The 19,143-nt window shown below is 49.9% G+C and overlaps 1 protein-coding gene across 3 annotated transcripts in view; it reads left to right on the top strand.

Moving 5' to 3' along the window:
• EVC (EvC ciliary complex subunit 1) overlaps positions 1-19,143 on the top strand; it is a gene marked incomplete at its 5' end in the record, with an annotated part of 78,886 nt that overhangs the window by 57,945 nt on the left and 1,798 nt on the right. For all 3 annotated transcript variants that reach the window (XM_079696628.1, XM_079696630.1, XM_079696629.1), the window contains 7 exons: positions 4,021-4,130; positions 6,707-6,917; positions 7,880-8,086; positions 10,796-10,940; positions 12,509-12,620; positions 17,709-17,835; positions 18,990-19,083. In XM_079696628.1, the coding sequence (XP_079552754.1) occupies positions 4,021-4,130; positions 6,707-6,917; positions 7,880-8,086; positions 10,796-10,940; positions 12,509-12,620; positions 17,709-17,835; positions 18,990-19,083 (1,006 nt within the window). The remainder of the gene's footprint in view (positions 1-4,020; positions 4,131-6,706; positions 6,918-7,879; positions 8,087-10,795; positions 10,941-12,508; positions 12,621-17,708; positions 17,836-18,989; positions 19,084-19,143) is intronic.

The following is a 19,143-nucleotide window of genomic DNA, read 5'->3' as shown; positions in this document are numbered from 1 at the left end:
CATAGAAGTGAAATCATACAGTATTTGTGTTTCTCTGTCTGACTTACTTCACTTAGCATAATAGCCTCTAGGTCTGTCCATATTGTCGCAAATGGCAAGATTTCATTCTTTTTATGGCTGGGTAGTATTCCATTGTATATACCACATCTTCTTTATCCATTCATCTATCAACGGCATGAGTTTGCTCCCATATCTTGACTATTGTAAATAATACTGCAATGAACATAGAGGTGTGGCTATCTTTTCTAACTAGTGTTTTAATCTGGTGGGCAGGGTAGGGTCCTGGGCCAGCTGAAGGCTCTCAGGGGTCCTAAGGCAGTTGGCCTACTGGTGGGTAGGGCTGTGTCCCTGCCTGGTTAGCTGCTTGGCTTGAGGTGTCCCAGTACTGGTGCTGACAGGCTGGTGGGTAGTCTGGATCCCTGCACTAATGAACCGGAGGGAGGATTCCGAAAGGGCGCTTACCAGCACCAGTGTCCTTGTGGTAGAATGAGCTCCCCAAAATGGCTGCTGCCGGCATCTATGCCCCCAGGGGGAGCGCCAGTTGCCTCCTGCCTCTCTGAGAGGCTCTCCAAGATCAGCAGGTGGGTCTGACCCAGCCTTCTTTCAAATTACCTCTTCTGCCCTGGGTCCTGGACCTTGTGAGGTTTTGCGTGTACCCTTTAAGGATGGCTCTCTATTTCCCATGGTCGTTTGGCTCTCCTGAAAATATAAGCCCCACTGGCCTTCAAAGCCAAATGTTCTGGGGGTTCATCTTCCCAATGCAGGACCCCTGGGCTGGGGAACCTGATGGGCCTCGGACCCCTTACTCCTTGGGGAGAACCACTGCAGTTGGAATTATTCTCCTGTTTGTGGGTCACCCACCTGGAATTATGGGACTTGACTTTACCATGACTCTGCCCCTCCTACCCATCTCCTTGTGGTCCCTTCTTTATACCTCTAGTTGTAAATCTTTTTCTGCTAGTTTTCAGGTCTTTCTCATCAATAGTTGCTCTGTAAATAGTAATTTTGATGTGCCATGAGAGGAGGTGAGCTCAGGGTCTTCCTATTCTGCCATCTTGGCCAGTCACTGCTCCAGAGGGAGCATATCATATACCACTCATTTTTAAGATGCAGATTTTAATACCATTTTAACATCTCTGAAATTGAGATGCATTTTAATGTAATTACCAGTGATTTTTCTCTCTGTGTGGTACCTCAAATAACTGCATCTCATAATTACTGGCACATTAGATTTGATAAAAGATTGTGCGGGCTTCTCTCTAGTTGCAGTGCGCAGGTCTTCTCTAGTTGACTGGCACATTAGATTTGGTAAAAGACACTGTGTCACATCGTGTCATTTCTCGGCTCAAAACCCCCTTCTCATTTCATGCAGCGGAAGAACCAGAGTCCTCACCATGCCCTACACAGCTCTGCCTGTCAGGACCTGGTTACCCTCTGACCCCCTCCCTGTCACCCCCTCTCACCCCATTCCGGCCTCCCCGGCATCCTTGTGTCCCTCCAGCTGCCTGGGCGCTCCTGCCTCACTTGTCCTGCTTCAGGTCTTTATCCTGAAGCCACCTTCACCTTGAGGCTTCCTCTGACCGTGCTTTTAAAACTGCAGTGCCTCCCTCCTCCCAGCACTCCAGTGTCTGCCTTAGGTGTTGACTTTTCCACCGGCCCTACCTCTAAACCCACCCCTTTTATAGGAGCATGTACCGGGCATGCACTGCCTGTTGGTTCCTTTTCCCTTTCTCTCCTTAGTAAATGAAAATTTGAAACAAAGAGTAAACATATGGGAAACCACAGAATAACCTGGTAGCAATGAACAGGGTCAGTGCTCTAGCCCGCGGAAGCAGCTTTTTGCATCGGAATTTAAACATTCATGAACCTGCATTCGATAACGTTGAAGAGGGTGGTGTGACCATTGCAGGCACCATCTGATCCTATGATCTCCGTCCTCTTGATCGGCTTTGGATCCCGTTGCTAGTTTTATCTGCCTTCTCAAAGCACACACCAAAGACCCCCATGTTCTTAGTGACAATGTTAATTTACCTTTTAGAGAATCTACACTGTGTAGAATTTTCTAGAATGTTCTGATTTCCCAAGCACTTTGACAGATTATTGTAGACCCCTCACAAGAGGAGTCAGAGACTGACTTAAAGGAAAAGTTCTGAGTCACACAGTGTGATTTTGTGAGATTAAGTATGTGCTATGAATCTCAAGGCCCAGAGAACTGAAGTCTAGGCTGCTTACTCACACCCAGACCTCTGTGCTTTGTCCCCGTTCCACATACAGCATGGCCATCTCCAGAAAAGGGCTACATATGTGGGAAAGTAAATGAGTCTCACCTCAGTGATTGAGCCCTTGGTGTAACACAGTCCAGCTGCCTGTTTCTAGGTGCATGTTTCTCCCTGTGATGCGAGATAGTCAGGGAGGAGCAGATGCAGGTAGAAAGGATTTGAGCTTTGGGGACAGACAGACTTAGATTTGAGCCTCTGCGCCACTAAAAAGCTATGTGGCCTTGGACCTCACAGGATTTTCACAGATAAAGCCACACTGAAGATGAGCTAACATCCAGAATTACAAAACACACAAGCAACAATCCACCATAAGTGAGAGCCAGCATGTACAGTAAGCACCAAGTTTAGACCACAACAAGCACTGAGAAATTCAGGTGAAGGGACTATTAGAGAGCTCTTATAAAGGAAGTATGTTTAAAACAATAACAGGAGGAATTACTAGCATAAAAACAAGACATGATGTAAAAAGATGACAGATAAAAAACCACATAGTTTTTGAATGAAAATTATAGTCATGAAAACAGAAATTTAATGGATGAGTTAAACAGCAGATCAAATTATGGTTAAGACACAGTGTGTAAACTAGGAGATAAAGGTGAGAAAGTGGTCCAGAATATGACACAGAGAGCTAAAGAGATGGAAAGTATGAGAGGTTAGGAGACATGGGAACAGAATGAGAAAGTCCTGGAGGGACTTCCTTAGTCTTCTAAGAATTCTAGAAGGAGAGAATGAAGAAGAGATAAAATTCAAAGTGATAACAGATAAAAAATTTTCAGAAGTGCTGACTGTCATGAATTCTAAGGTAAAAGAAATGTTGTTTAACTTAAGATTTATGGAGTTGGGAATGTATATTAAAAATTTAAAACCACTGAAGAAATAGAAACAGAATAGGTAACTTTCAAAGCAGTAGAGGAGAACAGTGATAACATAAAGATCCTCTTCAGAATAAAAGCCTCAGGGAGCCTAAAAGATCCCCTTCAGTATCAAAGCTACAGGGTGCCTAAAAATAAATCCGACCAATGTTTATAAGAGCTTAATGGAGAAGTTTATAAAATGTTGTTGAAAGGATAAAGCAAGAATTGAGAGAAAGGCCTTGTTTTGGGATAGGACAACTCAAATTTGGAAAAACAGCGATTCTCTACAAATTAATCTGTAAATTCAGTCCAATTAGAAAATCTTTAAAAAGCTGTTTTCCCAAACTTGATAAACTGATCCTAAAATTCATATGTAAAGAAAAGCAACCAAGAATAGTTAAGACAGTTTTGTACAAAAGAATGTGGGAAGACTTGCCCTAGAAACTATGAAGTCTTCCTATAAACTACAGGAATTAAAGCAGTGAGGTATTTGTATAGAAATAAACAGACAGATCCACAGAATAAAAGAAGGAGCCTGGAATGAAATTCATATATATACGGAAACTACGTCAGACAAGGTGGCATGACAGGCCCATCATAAAAAGATAAATTATCTAATAAATGGTGCTAAGACAATTAGTATCAATTTACCCAGAGAAAATTAGATCCCTTCCTCATACCACAGAAAATACATATTAAATGCCTTAAGATGTACATGCAAATAGGAAACATTTTAAAACTTTAGCCGAAAATATAAGAGAAAAATTTAATTAAATCAAGGGAGAAAGGGATTTTTTAAAAAAAAGAAACAAAAGGTATGACCCAACAAAGCAATGATGGATGAAATGAACTTGAGTTGACCCCTGTCCCTCTGTCCTGGGGTTTAGGTGTGGATGGAGGAGCACACACTGTCCACTGTGCTGCAGACACACCTGCAGGATGACCAGGAGAGCATCATCCACCGAGTCTTGGGCCAACTTGGCGGCCTCAGTGAAGAGTGAGTACAGCTTTCTGGAGGGTGGGGGCCTTGTGTCCTGTGTGATACTCCATGCTAACCTCAGTGTCCTCATCTGTAAGTTTAACCATACCCCGGCCTCCCTTACAGTGTGATCTTGAGACCAAATTGTGAATATAAATGTGAAATAGAGTGATAACAGAGTGCTATGGATGAAAGCTTGGAGTCAGAATTGATGTGGGCACATGACTTACTGGATATTTTACATCTCTTATAATAATTTTCAACCACATGAGATACTAGTTTTGGTTTATGCAGTGAGTATTCATTTAGATTTACCCTTTCCGTTGCTCTTGATTGTTTCCTGTATCTTTAAGTTTCCATCTAGGAGTATTTTCTTTTGCATGAACGTTCTCATTATTTTAGATTAGCTAGTGACAAATTCTCTTAGGTTTTGTTTGTCTGAAAATGTCTATCTCATCTTCATTTTTTTTTTTTTTGCTGTACGCGGGCCTCTCACTGTTGTGGCCCCCGCCCGCTGCGGAGCACTGGCTCCGGACGCGCAGGCTCAGTGGCCATGGCTCACGGGCCCAGCCGCTGCGTGGCATGTGGGATCCTCCCAGACCGGGGCACAAACCCGTGTCCCCTGCATCGGCAGGCAGACTCTCAACCACTGCGCCACCAGGGAAGCCCCTCATCTTCATTTTTGAGGAATGTTTTCATTGGGTATAGAATCCTAGTTTGGTTGTTTTTTTTTAATACTTTTAAAGGTAATATTTTGTCTTCTGATTTCAATTGTTTCTGGTTGCTTTTAAGATTTTCTTTTGTTCTTTGGTTTTCATCAGTTTATTATAATATGCCTAAACTGGATGTGGTTTTTTGTGAATCTCGTTTGCTTGTTTTAAATAAATCTGTAGTGTTTCTTGAACCTGTGATTTGCTATATTCCATCAGTTTTTGAAAATTCTGAGCCTCTATCTTTAAGTATTCCTTCTGCCTATTCTGTCCCTATTCTTCCTGGGGCTGCAGTTACACGTTTATTAGACTTTTTTCACCTTATGTCATTTGCCTCTTAGAAGCTATTCTATATTTTTGTCCTCTGTGGTTCAGTCTAGATACTTATTTTGAACTATCTCCCAGTTCATGCTCTCTTCAGCTGTGTCTTATCTGCTGTTAAACCCATGTACTGAATTCTTAATGTTGGTTACTATGCTTTCAGTTCTAAAATTTCCATTTTATTTTTGTCATAGTTTCCAGTTATCTGCTAAAGTTCATCTTATTTAATTTCCTAAACATATTCATCATAGCTGATTATTCTAATGTCCAATATCTTGTGGGTATGTTTCTATTATCCATTTTTTCTCTTTATTTTTGGTCGATTCTTATCTGTTTGCAAGTCTGGTTATTTTTATTGAATGCTGGACAGTGTTATTAAAAATTGTAGAGATAATTTGAGACTTTGAATGCTGGGATCTTCTTCCAGAGAGGATTTATCTTACTTCTAGCAGGGATTTCAGAAAGTGACAAATCAACGACTCCATTTGTGAATTTAGCTGATTCAAAATTAGGTCTTTACAAGGGATGATTCCTTATTCTTAGGATGAGGGCCCCCAGCTATAAGCCTGGAGTGTTTGCCAGGTCTCTTCTCCTTGGTAAACTGATTGACAGTGCTTTGTTCAACTTTTCAGGCTGTCAGAAAATACCTCAAGTTATAAAACCAAACGTCGAGCCTCCTGGGTAGACCGAGGTTTTCTACGTGACTCATTGGGATAGGAACTCAAAAATAGCTCATGATTTCAGTTTTGGATGTGTTAATTTTGAGAGCTATTTAAGAAATTTGAGTGGATATGTACTGAAGGCAGCTGCATATATGCACCTGAAACTTGGGGCAGAACGTGATAAAGTTAAAAAATTAGTAAAAGAACAGTTGGCTGAATATAACCCAGGTCAGCACCATGTCTGAGAGGATGGGCAGCAGGGGATGGGATAATTCTAACCTACTACCTCTGTAAAGGCTCCCTGTGGGGCATGACTATTTGGGGTATTTCTTGGTGGGTCAATGTATTAGGATTATCCAGAGAAACAGAACCTATAGATACAGATATAGATACATAGAGAGAAGCTGAGATGTCCCAAGATCTGCAGCTGACAAGCTGGAGACTCAGGAGAACCAGTATGTAGTTTCAGTCCAAAGTCCAAAGGCCTGAGAACCAGGAGGGCTCATGGTGTAAGATCCAGTCTGAAGGCAGCAGTCTCAAGACCCAGGAAAAGCCAGTGTTTCAGTTTGAGTCCAAAACGAGAAACCTATATCCCACTCAAGGCCTTCAGGCAGGAGAAGTTCCCTCTTACTCAAGGGTAAGTCAGCTTTTTCCTCTCTTCAGACCTTCAACTGATTGGATGAGGCCCACCCACATTAGGGAGGACAGTCTGCTTTACACAGTCTACCAATTCAAATGTTAACCTCCTACAGAAACACCCTCACAGAAGTTCTCAGAATGATGTTTGATCGCATGTCCAGGCACCCCACGGCCCAGTCAAGCTGTCACATAACATTAACCAGTCACACTCAGTGAAGCCAAGAATATTGACCCCTCAGCCCGGCACCCACTTTCTCCAAAGGTCCACGCAGTGCATCCTGCAGGGGCATGACCTGCTCTTACGCTCAGCTCTCCGGAGGCTGGCTCTCCGCAGCAGCTCCATCACCACCCTGACCCAGATGAGACTGTCAGGGAAGAAGAGCCTTCTCCAGGAGTTGCGCGAACAGCACGCCCTGGAGCAGGACTCTTCCCAGTGTCTGGACGAGCATCAGTGGCAGCTGCTCAGAGCCTTGGTAAGACTGTGCGTCAGCCCCCTGCCCTGCAGACAGGAATGCTGCTTCCTCAGCTTCCAGGTTCCAGCCCGGTTTAGCCAAAACCCCAAACCTGCCCCAGCATCGTTGTGGGGTCAGGACAATGGCAGCCCCCCATGTAGTGGGGCACCCAGTATGCCCAAAGTTTCTGGTGTACATTATAATGAGAATTACACTAAAAACACACATGAAATCAGAGCACGGATAGGTACAGTCGTCATCGGGCATTGGGAGAAAAGGGCTCTGTAGTCTGTTTTAAGGTTTTAACAAATCAAAAGAAAGACTTTGTAAATTGTGGGACTGGGATTTAAACCCAAGCAGGCTGACTCCAGGTCTCCTGTAGCCACTGAGCTATAGGAGCATCTGATGTTTTTTGACCCCTTCGTGAGGGACAAGCTCACAGTCTCTTGTGCTCGGCCCAGGAGGGCTTGGTGGGAAGCAGGCAGGACTTACTGCACTACCTCTGATTCCCCCACCTCCTTCTCCAGCTCTTATTCCTTCAAGGAAAGGAATCCCCATAGGCCTTGTGTTGGCCTCCATGATGTCCCAGACTACTCGCAGACTCAGATGTGACTTTAGAACCCGCTCTGCTGTGGGACTTATAGAAAGTTACTTAGCCTCTCTGAGCCTCTGTGTCCTCATCGCTGCTAGTGTTCAGGCCTCATGGTGTTTGGGATGAATGAGGAGGTGCTTGTATATGTGAGAAGCCACAGATGCCACTGGGCACATGGTTGGTGCTCAATAAATGCCTTGGGGGATCTTCAGCATACCCAGGCTCATCAAGTGCATATAGAGGTCCCCACTTTCCACCCCTTTTCCATCCCTTCTCCAACCTTCCTGGGACCCCGGGCAGGGCCGCCCGTACATCCTGGTCCTGGCCCTGACCGGAGCATCCGTGCAGGGCAGCAGTGGGGCTCCAACCTCTCCCTGCCCGGCCTTTTCAGGAGGCGCGCATCCTGGAGGAGGCTGGCCGGCTGGAGGAGGAGACGCAGCAGACACGGCTGCAGCTTCGGCAGCAGCTCCTGGCCGAGGCCCAGGAAGTCGGGCAGCTCTTACAGCAGCACACAGAGCGGGCCATCGGGCAGACACTGCTGGGCCACGCGCGGAACATGGCCTCTAAGAGCCGGGCCAAGGACAGGGATGACTTCAAGGTGCGAGGCTACCCCAGCCCCAGGGAGCCCGAGGCACAGGAGACTTTGGGCTTGGGGTGGGGGGCAGGGGCGAACAAGAGGGAGGATTTGGGCAGAGCAGCAGCCGGGGCCGTGCCCAGGAGCTTCTGGCCTCGCAGGGCTTACCTGGCTCCGCTGAGCCTCCTTTTCCTCATCCGTAAGAGGGAAGGCCTCCCCCGTGGAGCAGTGAGGACTTGCGCCTGCTGCCTGGCCCCGTGTCACATCTTTCTGAGCCCTGGCTCGGTCCTTGCAGCAGCTCCGAGAGGGACGTGGTTTCACCCAGAGCCGCCCAGCCGGTCAGTGGCTGATGCAGGATTCGAACCGAAGCCCCTCCCCCAGGGAGAGACATGGACACTCCCTGCCTCTGGCTGCCTCTGCGGAGACCTAAGGGTTGGTGGCGTTGGCCCTGACAGCTGAGCAATGCAGCTAAAATCAGTCTGACTTGAGTAAGCACTGGCTTACTCCTTGTACTGACGGTGATGACAAACCACAGGTGTGCAAATAGCCATAGTAAGAAGTGACGTGAGCGTTGCCCTTCTACGTCTGCAGGAGGGCTTTGTCTGCCTCATCTCACTGGGCTGTCACCACAGCCCTCGCACAGAAAGGATGATTTTTCTTTCCATCATTCGGGTGGGAAGACTGAGGCTTATCATTGGGCAAAAGACATGTTTAAACCCTCCCAGCCTTAGTGAGTGGCTGGGACCTGAGGCTGGCCTTGCCCTGCATGACCGGTGCGTATGCTCGGCTTCTCCTTGGCTGCCTCCTCACTCGAGCCATAAAAAAAGGCAAGGCACCCCGTGTATTGCAGACCACGGCAGAGAGAGTCCATGGCCGGCACCCATTGGAGGTGTCGCAGATCTGCGGCTGGCAGCAGACCCACATCAGGATATGCCAGGACGCTTGTGGGCACCTTCCATGAGTCCTTTCATTTACGTAAAGTCACACATCTGCACAATAGAGGTTGGACCCACATTTCTGAGACACCCCTTGTTGTTCTAAATCTCTCACATCTGCCACACATCATCCAGACATCAGGGCTGGCGATGCTGGATGGGTCTCTTCCTTCCCCTAAGATTCTACAACTCTGACCTAATCAACGGTCGTTACAGGAAAACAGAATGAAATATGAGTCTGGCATATTTTGTCCTCACCTTCCCCAAGGGACTCTGATTCAGAATTAGATGATGATGAATACCCCGCCCCACCCCTAATACACACAATGCACCAGAAAGAACATGGGCTCAGTATCTGGAAGGATGTTCATTTCACAGGGCTCCTTGGCCCCAGGCCCTGCGGCAGGTGCTGGGATAGAGAGTAGCCAGGTGGCAGCATTCCTGCCTTCAAGGAGCTTACGATCTACTGGGAGAGGACACGCTAACCCTTGAGAAGTTTTGCAGAAACTGAGACACAGGCAGTGCCTGAGGGGGATCGAGAGAGGGCTGAAAAGTTGGAGCTACTCAAGCAAATGTGTTTGCTGATTCGAATGGTACACCAGCTGGAAAAACTAATGAGGAGAGAATGGTGGAGGCCCTGGAGAGGGGTGGAGGGGTGGGATGCAGAGGGGGTAGACACCACTTCCCTGTGGCAGGAAGACAGACAGACAGAAGGCGTGATGTGTAGGCGGGTTTGCTGACTTGAGAGGGGAGAAGAGGGACTTCCTGTCTCCTGCCTTCCATGTGCTAAATGAAATTCAAGGAAGGCCACTGGCTATCAGTGGGAGCTCCTGACCGGAAGTGCAAGGCCAGAGCCCAGAGTTCTCGTGGGGGGTGGAATCAGATGTAGATGTCCGAAAGAGAGGGAGAGAGAACCGGCCACAGTAAGGGAAGAGCAGGGCCCGGGAGTGAGAAGGTGGGCTCTCACCTGCTCTGCACCCTGAGCTGCAACCCTCCTCACCTCCACAGCTTCCGTCCACACCTGCAGATCAGGTAACATTTCTTAGGCCTTGGAACATCATCAATCACTCAACAATAATAAATGGGTATTTTTTTCTTGCCCAAAGCTTGGAACCATTCAGTAAATGCTGAAATGGGGGCTCTGGAACCTGACTTTTGCCCGTCATCTTATGAAGTAAAAGACGGTGATTTTGCCAGTGCACAACCAACATGTCCCTGATAATGGGACATCTCAGCATTTCCTTTCTGTTCTGCTTTGGGTTTGAAGGTATATCATTGAGGAATGCATGTAACTGCAAGTGACAAAAATACTGATCTCACATAACAAGAACTGTGGAAGTAGGTGGTTTCAGGCTGGCACAGAGGCTCTGTGATAGGACCAAGGACCAGACTCTCTCTTTCTGATCCATCATTCTTGGTGTTGGTTGGTTGCCTCATAGTCTCAAAATGGCCACTGCCACTCCAGACATCAAGTTTGCATTCCAGGCAGGAAGAGGGAAACAGCAAAGTCTTTCACCCCCACCAAGTCTTTGCCTTAATGTTTGGAAAGGGTAGGCCCTCAGCAGACTTTCCCTAATATTTCATCTCATTGGCCAGAACTGGGTCATACAGTCAGCCTCAGACCATCCCTGACAAAGGAAAATAAGATTATCGAAACTGGTTTAAACCAGCCACGCACTCTCTGCCTGCTCCTGACCAGCCAAGGTTGGCAGTGGGTGGAATATGGGAGCCAGGACCATGTCGGCCATGTCTGGCTCCACGTGTGCCCTCTGCTGAGACTTGTCCCTCCTGCCCACAGAGAACACTGATGGAGGCGGCTGTGGAAAGCGTCTACGTGACCAGCGCTGGTGTCGGCCGGCTCGTGCACGCGTATTACCAGCAGATCAGGAGGGTCATGCAGGACCACGAGGAAAGAAAGCTGCATCATCTGAAGACCCTACAGGGTATAGCACCCTTCCACTGGGAAGCCCTGCCAACAACGAGCCAAACATGCTCTTAGTTGGGGACAGGTCAAGATGTCAGGTTTTTCAAACTTTATTTTGGGAGATTTAATGTTTTTAATGTTTTATGTATTTATTTATCTCCTGCTCTGTTCCCAGAAGGCTTTTGAAAAAGCACTTAAAGAAACATATCCATACAGTACAGTAGGATTTTTTTTTAAAGTAGGCTAATCAGGACAAGGACAGGACAGTGAGGTGGAGTTGGGGTTAGGCCATCGTCTGGGACATACGTCATCAGATCCCTACTTAGAGGTGACATGGGTTTGGCTCTGGACATCCTGGTGGCCAAAGAGATAGAAATCTCCTCAAGTAAAGCTGTCACAGTGTCCATAAGAAAAGGCTAGTGGCTCATAAATGTGCCTGAGACCCAGACAGTTTTCCCCTCTGGGCTCTTGTAAGAGGCCACCCAGGGGATGGAATGGACAAGATTCCCAAGGCCAGCAAGAACGCGATGTAGTAACAGACAAAATCCAGTTCCTTAAAGCCTGTTCTTGTAACATCCCTCCCTGCATCCAGGGCTTCAGAACAAAGTAGAATTCCATGTTCTCTGATGGATGCTTCCTGGACGGTCCAAGATCCCTAGACGAAGGACCGGCAGAGGGTCCTGGGGGCAGGTCTCCTGTGAATATTACGTTTCTCAATAAGCTCAGCTGCCACTTTTCTCTTCCGCTTGCCCTGGGGAATTTGAGCCCTACATTCAGATAAAATCTGGGACACACCCAGAAATCTGCCAGCTGGCTACAGATCCTTCCTGATGTTTTTCCAAAGTAAGGGTTGGTCTCCTTCAGCAGGAGACAGATGAGACTGATCGCCTCTGCAGAACGTTCAGGGACCAGGGTGCTCACATCCCCTCTCTAGGCCTCGGTTTCTGCATCTGCAAGGCTAGGGTTGGGTTCCCCCTTCATACATCCTCTCATTATAACTATGGTCCAATAAATAGGCAGTTAATTCAGGTGGTAGTAAGAATCCAATTTTAGTCTTCATCATCTGTTTCAAAATATACCATTGATTTAAATTAAAAAAAAAAAAAAGAATAAGCAGGTTCTGATATGCAGACCAGTGCACCTTGGACTCAGAGGCTAAACCTCCCAGCTCCTTGGAAAGTACCCAGTTCAGCACCCATGTCTGTAAGGCTAACTGCACTGCTACAGCTCTGCTTGTTGAATGGTTTTTCCTTCCTGGTGTGGATTTTTATCCATTTGTGGTGGCCCTTTAGTGTTAACTCTTTCTTATTCGGCTCCCGTTTCTCCTGATACTTACAAGAAAGCCGGGCCTGAGCAGTTGCAGGGAGAGCCGGGGTGCTGCCCTCCTGGGTTCACAGGGTGTGATGGAAGCTGCAGCATCCTCACGCACACGAAGTCCTTCCCAGGGTGAACTGTGGTGTTGGTAGAGGCACATCTGAGAGCACGCGTGTCCTGCTGATCCCTGCACCTCAGCTCCCGGGCCAGACCTGGCAGTGTCAGTCCTTCAGACATGCACCCTGACCGTTGTGTGTATGTTAAATGCTCTAGGTGAGAGAATGGAAAATTTCAAGCTGCGGAAAAAGCAGGAACTCAGTGATCCTTCGTCAGGGGCCGAGGTAGCGGGTGGAGCTCAGGAAGCCTCCGGAGCTGTGCACCAGAGGTGAGGCCTCACTGCTGTCTGTGGGTCCCCACGCGGGCCATCCCGGCCCCTGTGCATTGCACGTGTCTCTCGGCACTGACCTTACACTCAGTGCAAGTGACACTGACACTCTCGGGAGCTGACCTCCCGCACATTCGCCTGCGGACCTGGGTCTCCTCTGCCTCCCCCGCTGCGTGGAAGCCCATGAGCCCCTGTCTGGCTCTTCTTTCTACACACGGCCCCTGCAAGGGACCTGGCTCAAGGGCACAAGTCAAGGTGTGGCGGGAGCTTCCTTTCCAGGTCTGAGTGGTCTTCACAGCCCTGAACTGGCACCTCCTCTCTGATCCGTGCTGAGGGTTCCCCCAGAAGCAGACCCTGAGCCAAGGACCTGGGGGCCAGGTGAGCCCAGGAAGCACAGGGAGGGAGCAGGGGAATGAGGACGAAGGCTGTTTGCCATAACAAGGACCCACCGTGTATCACACGCTGTGTTATCTCAGGGATCCAGAGGTCAGAAGTCGGGCGGGCGCCGCCAGTTTCTCTGGGCCTCACAGGCCGAAATCAAGGTATTGCTGGCCGGGCTCTCATCGGAAGCTCTGGAAGCTTCCACGCTTCTTCAGGTGTCGGCAGAATCCAGTTCCTTGTAGAACGGAGGTGCCGTTTCCTTGTGGTTACCGGCTGGCCCCCACAACGTCCCATGGGCCGCTCTCTGGTCTTTGCACGTGGCCCCTGCATCTCGGAGCATTAAGTCCTGCCTACACTTGGAATCTCTTCTGCTGCATCTCTCTGACCCCAGCTGGGGAAGCTTCTCTGCTTGTATGGGCTCTGGTGATATGAGACTCACCAAGATAATCCAGGATAATCTCCAAATTTACATCAGTAACCTTAATCATGCCTACAAAGTCCCAATTGCCGTGTAACATAACATCTTCACACATTCCAGGGATTAGGGCGTGGACACCTTTGGGGGCCGCTGAGCAGCCTACCACATGGGAGAAAAGCCAGTAAGGCCTGTGATGATGAGGGGTTTCCATGGCAACCGAGGCCCAACCCCAGTCTGGGCCTCCTGAGAGATTGTGCAGAACTCAACTTCCAATTACGGCAGCAAGGGGCAAGGAAAATAGGGGATTTGTCTACCCACCCCCCTCCACATTGGTTGAGGGTCTGTCCTGGAGCTGTTAACTCTCCAGCCTTCCCAGGCATCCCTGAGCTGGCCAAGCCCCCCGCCCCCTTCATGGCCGGAGGAAGCCCTGGTACCCGGTCGCAGGTGCTTGTAAGATGCCGTTGGTGCGTGTGGGAACTGTCCACTGAAGGGCACCCGGCCACCAGGTGGGCTGAGGAGATGTGGGCTCAGCACCGACAAGTCCCTGTAAGCACCTACTTAGGTCCTGAGCTAGGCACGGGGGACAGCGCCTCCCACCCGGGTGCTCACAGCCTGCAGGGAGAGATGGACAAGTAAAGAGATGGCAGTCAGTTGGTGCAGGTGCTATGATGAGGGGAGAGGGCACTGCAGATCCACAGCAGGGGCAGGGTCCCTTGTCTAAGGAGAGGCAGCCCGCCGGCTGGAAGCAGCAGCAGGACCACCGCTCTGCAGGGTAAAGAAGAGCAGGTCCATGCCATGCCATGAGTAAATCCCAGCCCTCCTCTGATGCTCATTTAGGAAACAGGAACCACAGCGTCCCCTGGGTCAGAGTGAGTCCAGCATCCCCTCCGTAAATCCTCTGGCTGTTAACAGCGGTCAGTAAATGCCCTGCCCTTGGGTTGAGGCTGGGGCTTGCTCTGACTGTCGCATATCCATCAAACTACAGTCCAGTGGTTCTCAGATCTGGGGGACGTCCGTCTCACTTGGCTTTCTGCTGAACATGCAGGGCCGCCCCACACCTGGAGACCCAGACTCAGGGACTTTGAGGGAGGCTCAGGCGTCTAATTGCTAACACACTCCCTCCCTCCAGGGATTCTGACGGATGTGGTGCGAGGGCTCCACTTTGACCCCAGTGACCCAAGAGGAGGGGCCTCGGCCACCGCCTGGTCCAACCCTGCTGGGTTTATGGAAAATAAAAGCAAAGCCCAGTGCGGGTGTGGGTGCATGACCCAGTCTCACTGCTTTAGACGCTCATACGTGGCCGTTGATGCCCTTCCCTCCATGCCCATCTCCTTGAGTTCATAAGTGCAGTTTCTAGTGAAAGTCAGCCAGAGCTCCTAGGGACAGAGCAGTGTGGTGAGGACAGGTATTGACTTTAAAAAACGAGATGACAATAAGCCCAATTCTCAGTCAGGTGGTAAATTTCAAACTGCATTTCTGGCAAGGGGTGGGATTGTGAGTGAGCTTGCCTAGGGATACCAGGTGACGCGGTGGCGACCCCTCCCGTCAGCCATATAGTGACTGGGTCCCTTCACGCCCCAAGCCCCAGGTTCCCCATCTGTAAAATGGGGTTGCGGTAACACCTACGTCGTAGATGTATAACTGTGCAGATGAGCCACGCAAAGCCTGCAAAATGCTCACACACAGGCCAGCACGTGGCCAGGGCGCTGATGTCCATCATTGCTGTCCGCGCTGTCATTGCCGAGCCATCAGGCACTGCACAGTGCAATGTGAACTTCGAATAGTTCTGGAATCAGAACTCTTTCAGAATGGAATTTTTTTTTTTTTTTTTTGCGGTACGCGGGCTTCTCACTGTTGTGGCCTCTCCTGTTGTGGAGCACAGGCTCCGGATGCACAGGCTCAGCGGCCATGGCTCACGGGCCCAGCCACTCCGCGGCATGTGGGATCTTCCAGGACCGGGGCACGAACCCGCATCCCCTGCATCAGCAGGTGGACTCTCAACCACTGCACCACCAGGGAAGCCCCAGAATGGATTTTTAAAAAAAATTTTCATTTCCATAGTCAAATCTGAGTCCAAACACAAGAAATCTATGAACTTACGCATCTAACTAGGTGACTCAGATCCCATAGCCAGGCCCACAGTCAGGCCGTTTCCTCCCTCCAGGACGTGCCAGGGGTCAGCAGTCCTGAAGGGGTTCCTGCTCCCAAGCTCGGGCACCACCTGGCTGTCCCAGCACAGCCTTTGTCCTCTGTGGGCTCTCTTGTCCGGGGACCTTGTTACTCCCCTCCTGGCTTAGAGCTGCGGCCTCTGACCAGAATCCTGCTCATCCTCCCTGCTTCCCGTGCTGCAACCAGGGCATCCCATAAAACATGAGGCAGCCCATGTCTCAGATTCTCCTGGACCCTCACATGGCTCCCCAGGCCTCGAGGGTGAAGCCCTACCCCTAACCCAGGTACACAGGCCCTTCCTGGGCAGGCCTGTCACTTCCCTGCATTCCCAAGAGCCAGGTCCATGGGGGAGCAGACAAGCCAGCAGATGACAGTCGAGAGTGGCCAGGACTGGTGACAGAGCGGGTATGGGGAGGAGGCTGCTCACAGAAAGAAGCCACCCAGCTTCTGTAGTGAGCTGAACAGGGGCCCGCAGAAGATATGTCCATGTCCTAATCCCTGAACCTATACATGTGACCTTATTCAGAAAAAGGTCTTTGCAGATGTCATTTATGTTAAAGATCTTGAGATGAGGACATCACCCTGGGTTATCCCAGTGGGTCCTAAATCCAATGGCAAGGGAAGCAGAGGGACATTTGACCACACACAGAGAAGGTAATGTGACGACAGAGGCAGAGATTGGAGTGACACAGCCACAAGCCAAGGGGTGCACGCGGCCACCAGAAGAGGCAAGGAACATGTTCACCTCTAGAACCTCCAGAGGAAGCGTGGCCCTGTCAACTCCTTGGCTGAAGATTTCTGGGATCTTCTGTGAGAGGACAGATTTCTGTTTTTTTAAGCCCCCTAGTTTGTGGTCATTTGTTAGAGCAGCCCCAGGAAAGTAATGCATCCTCCTTGAGGGTGTGAGAGAGAACAACACTGCAGAACACTGACCTCAGCCGTATCACAGTTATTTGTTCGATATCTATCCCCCTCCCCAGCTCCAAGTGGGGCCCCATGAGGGCAGAGACTATGAATCTCTTACTCACAACTGTATCTTCAAAACTCAGCATAGCACCTGGAAGTCCAGAAATACTTTTATGAATAAAGGAATGAGTGAATTGATGGATAGATGACGGATGATGGGGTCTTGTAGGATGAATAGGAGTTTGCCAGACAAAGATAACGAAGAGGGGAAAGGCATTACTGGTAGAAGGAAGAGCAGAAGCAAAAGCAGGTGGAATTTTGTGCCTTCAGATATACTCCATGGACAGCTGCCTATTGATGCTAAAAGTGACTTCTGCCTTCAGGTCTAGAAATTCAGCCCCTTTCAGAAAATCAACCACAAGATTGAAAGGAAGAAGGCAGAGAACGATTACAGAAACAGGGTGGGTGGTATTGAATGCTCCTGTTTGCTGAGGACTAGAGGAAGGTCAGCCAAGGAGGGGAGGGTATTCAAAGCAGGAGGGGAGGGGTCTCTGCTCCTGAAAGGGAGGTGGGGCCTCTCTCCAGATCAGGGACCCTGCTTCAGCCCCAGCTCTGTCCTCTGCCACTAGCAGTAATGAGGCTGCTGTATTCAGGGTTTCTCAGACTCTGCATCCTAGGAAACGAGCCTTCTGTTTTACAAGGGAGGAGTTAGGGCAATTCTGAGATTTTAAAGACGGGTCCTATCGGGGGACCATCTCCCTGCTCCCTGCCATACCCTGGGGTTAAAATGATTTTCTCATATGAAGATGCCACTTGCAGCCCAGCCGCTTTGCAGCTGTGGGGCCTCAGGGTTGCCCCCAGCCCTCTGAGCTTCTCCCGAGCTTTTCTCCTCTCTGTCCTGCTGATGTCACCAAGCCACCCTGAAGATCAAGTGAAAAATGTGTGTGTGAGACTCTGTAAATTCTCAAGTGTCGATCAGATGGCATCTGCTTTTCTGATGAGTCAGCCGCTGTTGGAGGGTCTCGAGCTGTGTCCACGGGGCATGTGGCCGCAGTAAATCGTGCCCACGATGGCCATTCTTCTGGCTCCAAGGGCTCAAGGATGGCTGTCGGTCACTAGTTCCCACGACTCAGCAGGCCTTGGGGAAAGGTTCGTGCTGGGTCTGACGAACCTGCTGGAAGGGCAGCGCTGACAGCCTTTGTTCCTTCCCCCAGGATGTTGGCGCAGCAGAAAAAGTTCCTGGCCCAGTTCACGGCACACCAGCGGACCCGCCGGGACGCGTGGAAGCAGAGCGCAAGGGTCATGGACCATCTGGAAGCCCAGCTTGAGACCCAGCTACAGGTACAACTTCTGAAAACGGGCCTTTGCAAAGTGGGCAGTGGTTTACAGGGGAGTGGAAATAGTAAAAGGCTAAGCTCATGACCACAGGTCAGCACTGGAGCCTTTGTGAGGACCACATGCCCTGCTCGGGACCCCCTCAACCCCCGCTAGTCTCACAGGCTGATGACGCATCAGCCTCGCTGCTCAACTGTGAACTTTGATTCCCCCGGGTCTGCAGCACCCAGCTCCGTGCCAGGCCCTGACCACTCATCAGTTTTGTCTGTTGAGCTGAAAGGAATGAGCGTCTCCCTGTGTGTGAATCACCACCATGCGGACCTCTTGGTGTCACGGCAAACATCAGTATCATTCAGTGCTGCTGTGACTAAGGTTTGCACTTTCCCTAGAACATACAGGAAGCTCAGCTTTCGTGATATCCTGTGGATATCTCATCCCAGAAAAATCTCATCAGCGTGAGATTATAAGGTGCAGCTTTAAAGCAAAGTGGCTGCCTGTAAAAAAAAATCAAATATTCCAGAATGGAAGTGCTGAGCGGAGTGTTGGCGCCATCTGAGTGTTCGCCCCCAGTGTGGCCGTGACATCTGAGATGATGATGAGGAAGATGTTAATGGTGGATAACATCTATTCCCTGAGGGTCTCCTGTAGACAGTCACTGAGCAGAGAGCTTTACATCCACCACCTAAAGTCCTACTCCGACAGCCAAGGAGCGGGTTACACCCAGTATCCCATTTACAGATGAGGAAACTGAGGCCCCGAGAGGTAAGTCACCTCCCAGTGCCCCACAGTTAATAAGCCACGGAATCCGGGTCTGGCTGTTAATCAATGGTGTTGGCAGTTAAGGACTCAGACTCGAGTCAGGCAGGGGTGCGCTTGATCCTGGTTCTGCTGCCCTCACCGAGCCCCTCGCACCTCAGTGTTCTCATCTGTAAAGTGGGATCCATGGCTGGTGTGAGCGAGGATGGATGGTTAGCTCCCCCCGCATCACACGTGTCTCTGCCTGCTCCTGGCGTTTCTGGATGCCTCTTGGAGAGTCCTCCTCCACTTGGGGACGCGGTCCTGTCCCCACTCTCAGAGCGCCCCCTCGTGCTGATGGAAGGCGATGTAGAGGCAGAGCAGGGCAGAGGGAGGCCCAGCTGACCCTCTCTCTCTGCATCCAGGAAGCTGAGCAGAGCTTCATCTCAGAGTTGGCGGCGTTGGCCCGGGTGCCCCTTGCCGAAAGCAAACCGTTTTCCAATAAGCATGGGCTGTCAGGTGAGTCATAGAAGGCGATGCCCTGCAGGCTCTCCGGGCTGGGAGTATAGCTTCTAGCAC

The sequence above is a fragment of the Hyperoodon ampullatus genome (genome assembly GCF_949752795.1).
Source record: "Hyperoodon ampullatus genome assembly, chromosome: 1".
NCBI classification, from domain to species: Eukaryota; Metazoa; Chordata; class Mammalia; order Artiodactyla; family Ziphiidae; genus Hyperoodon; species Hyperoodon ampullatus.
Note: the sequence above shows the minus strand (reverse complement) of the source record. Positions and strands in the feature narration are given on the sequence as shown.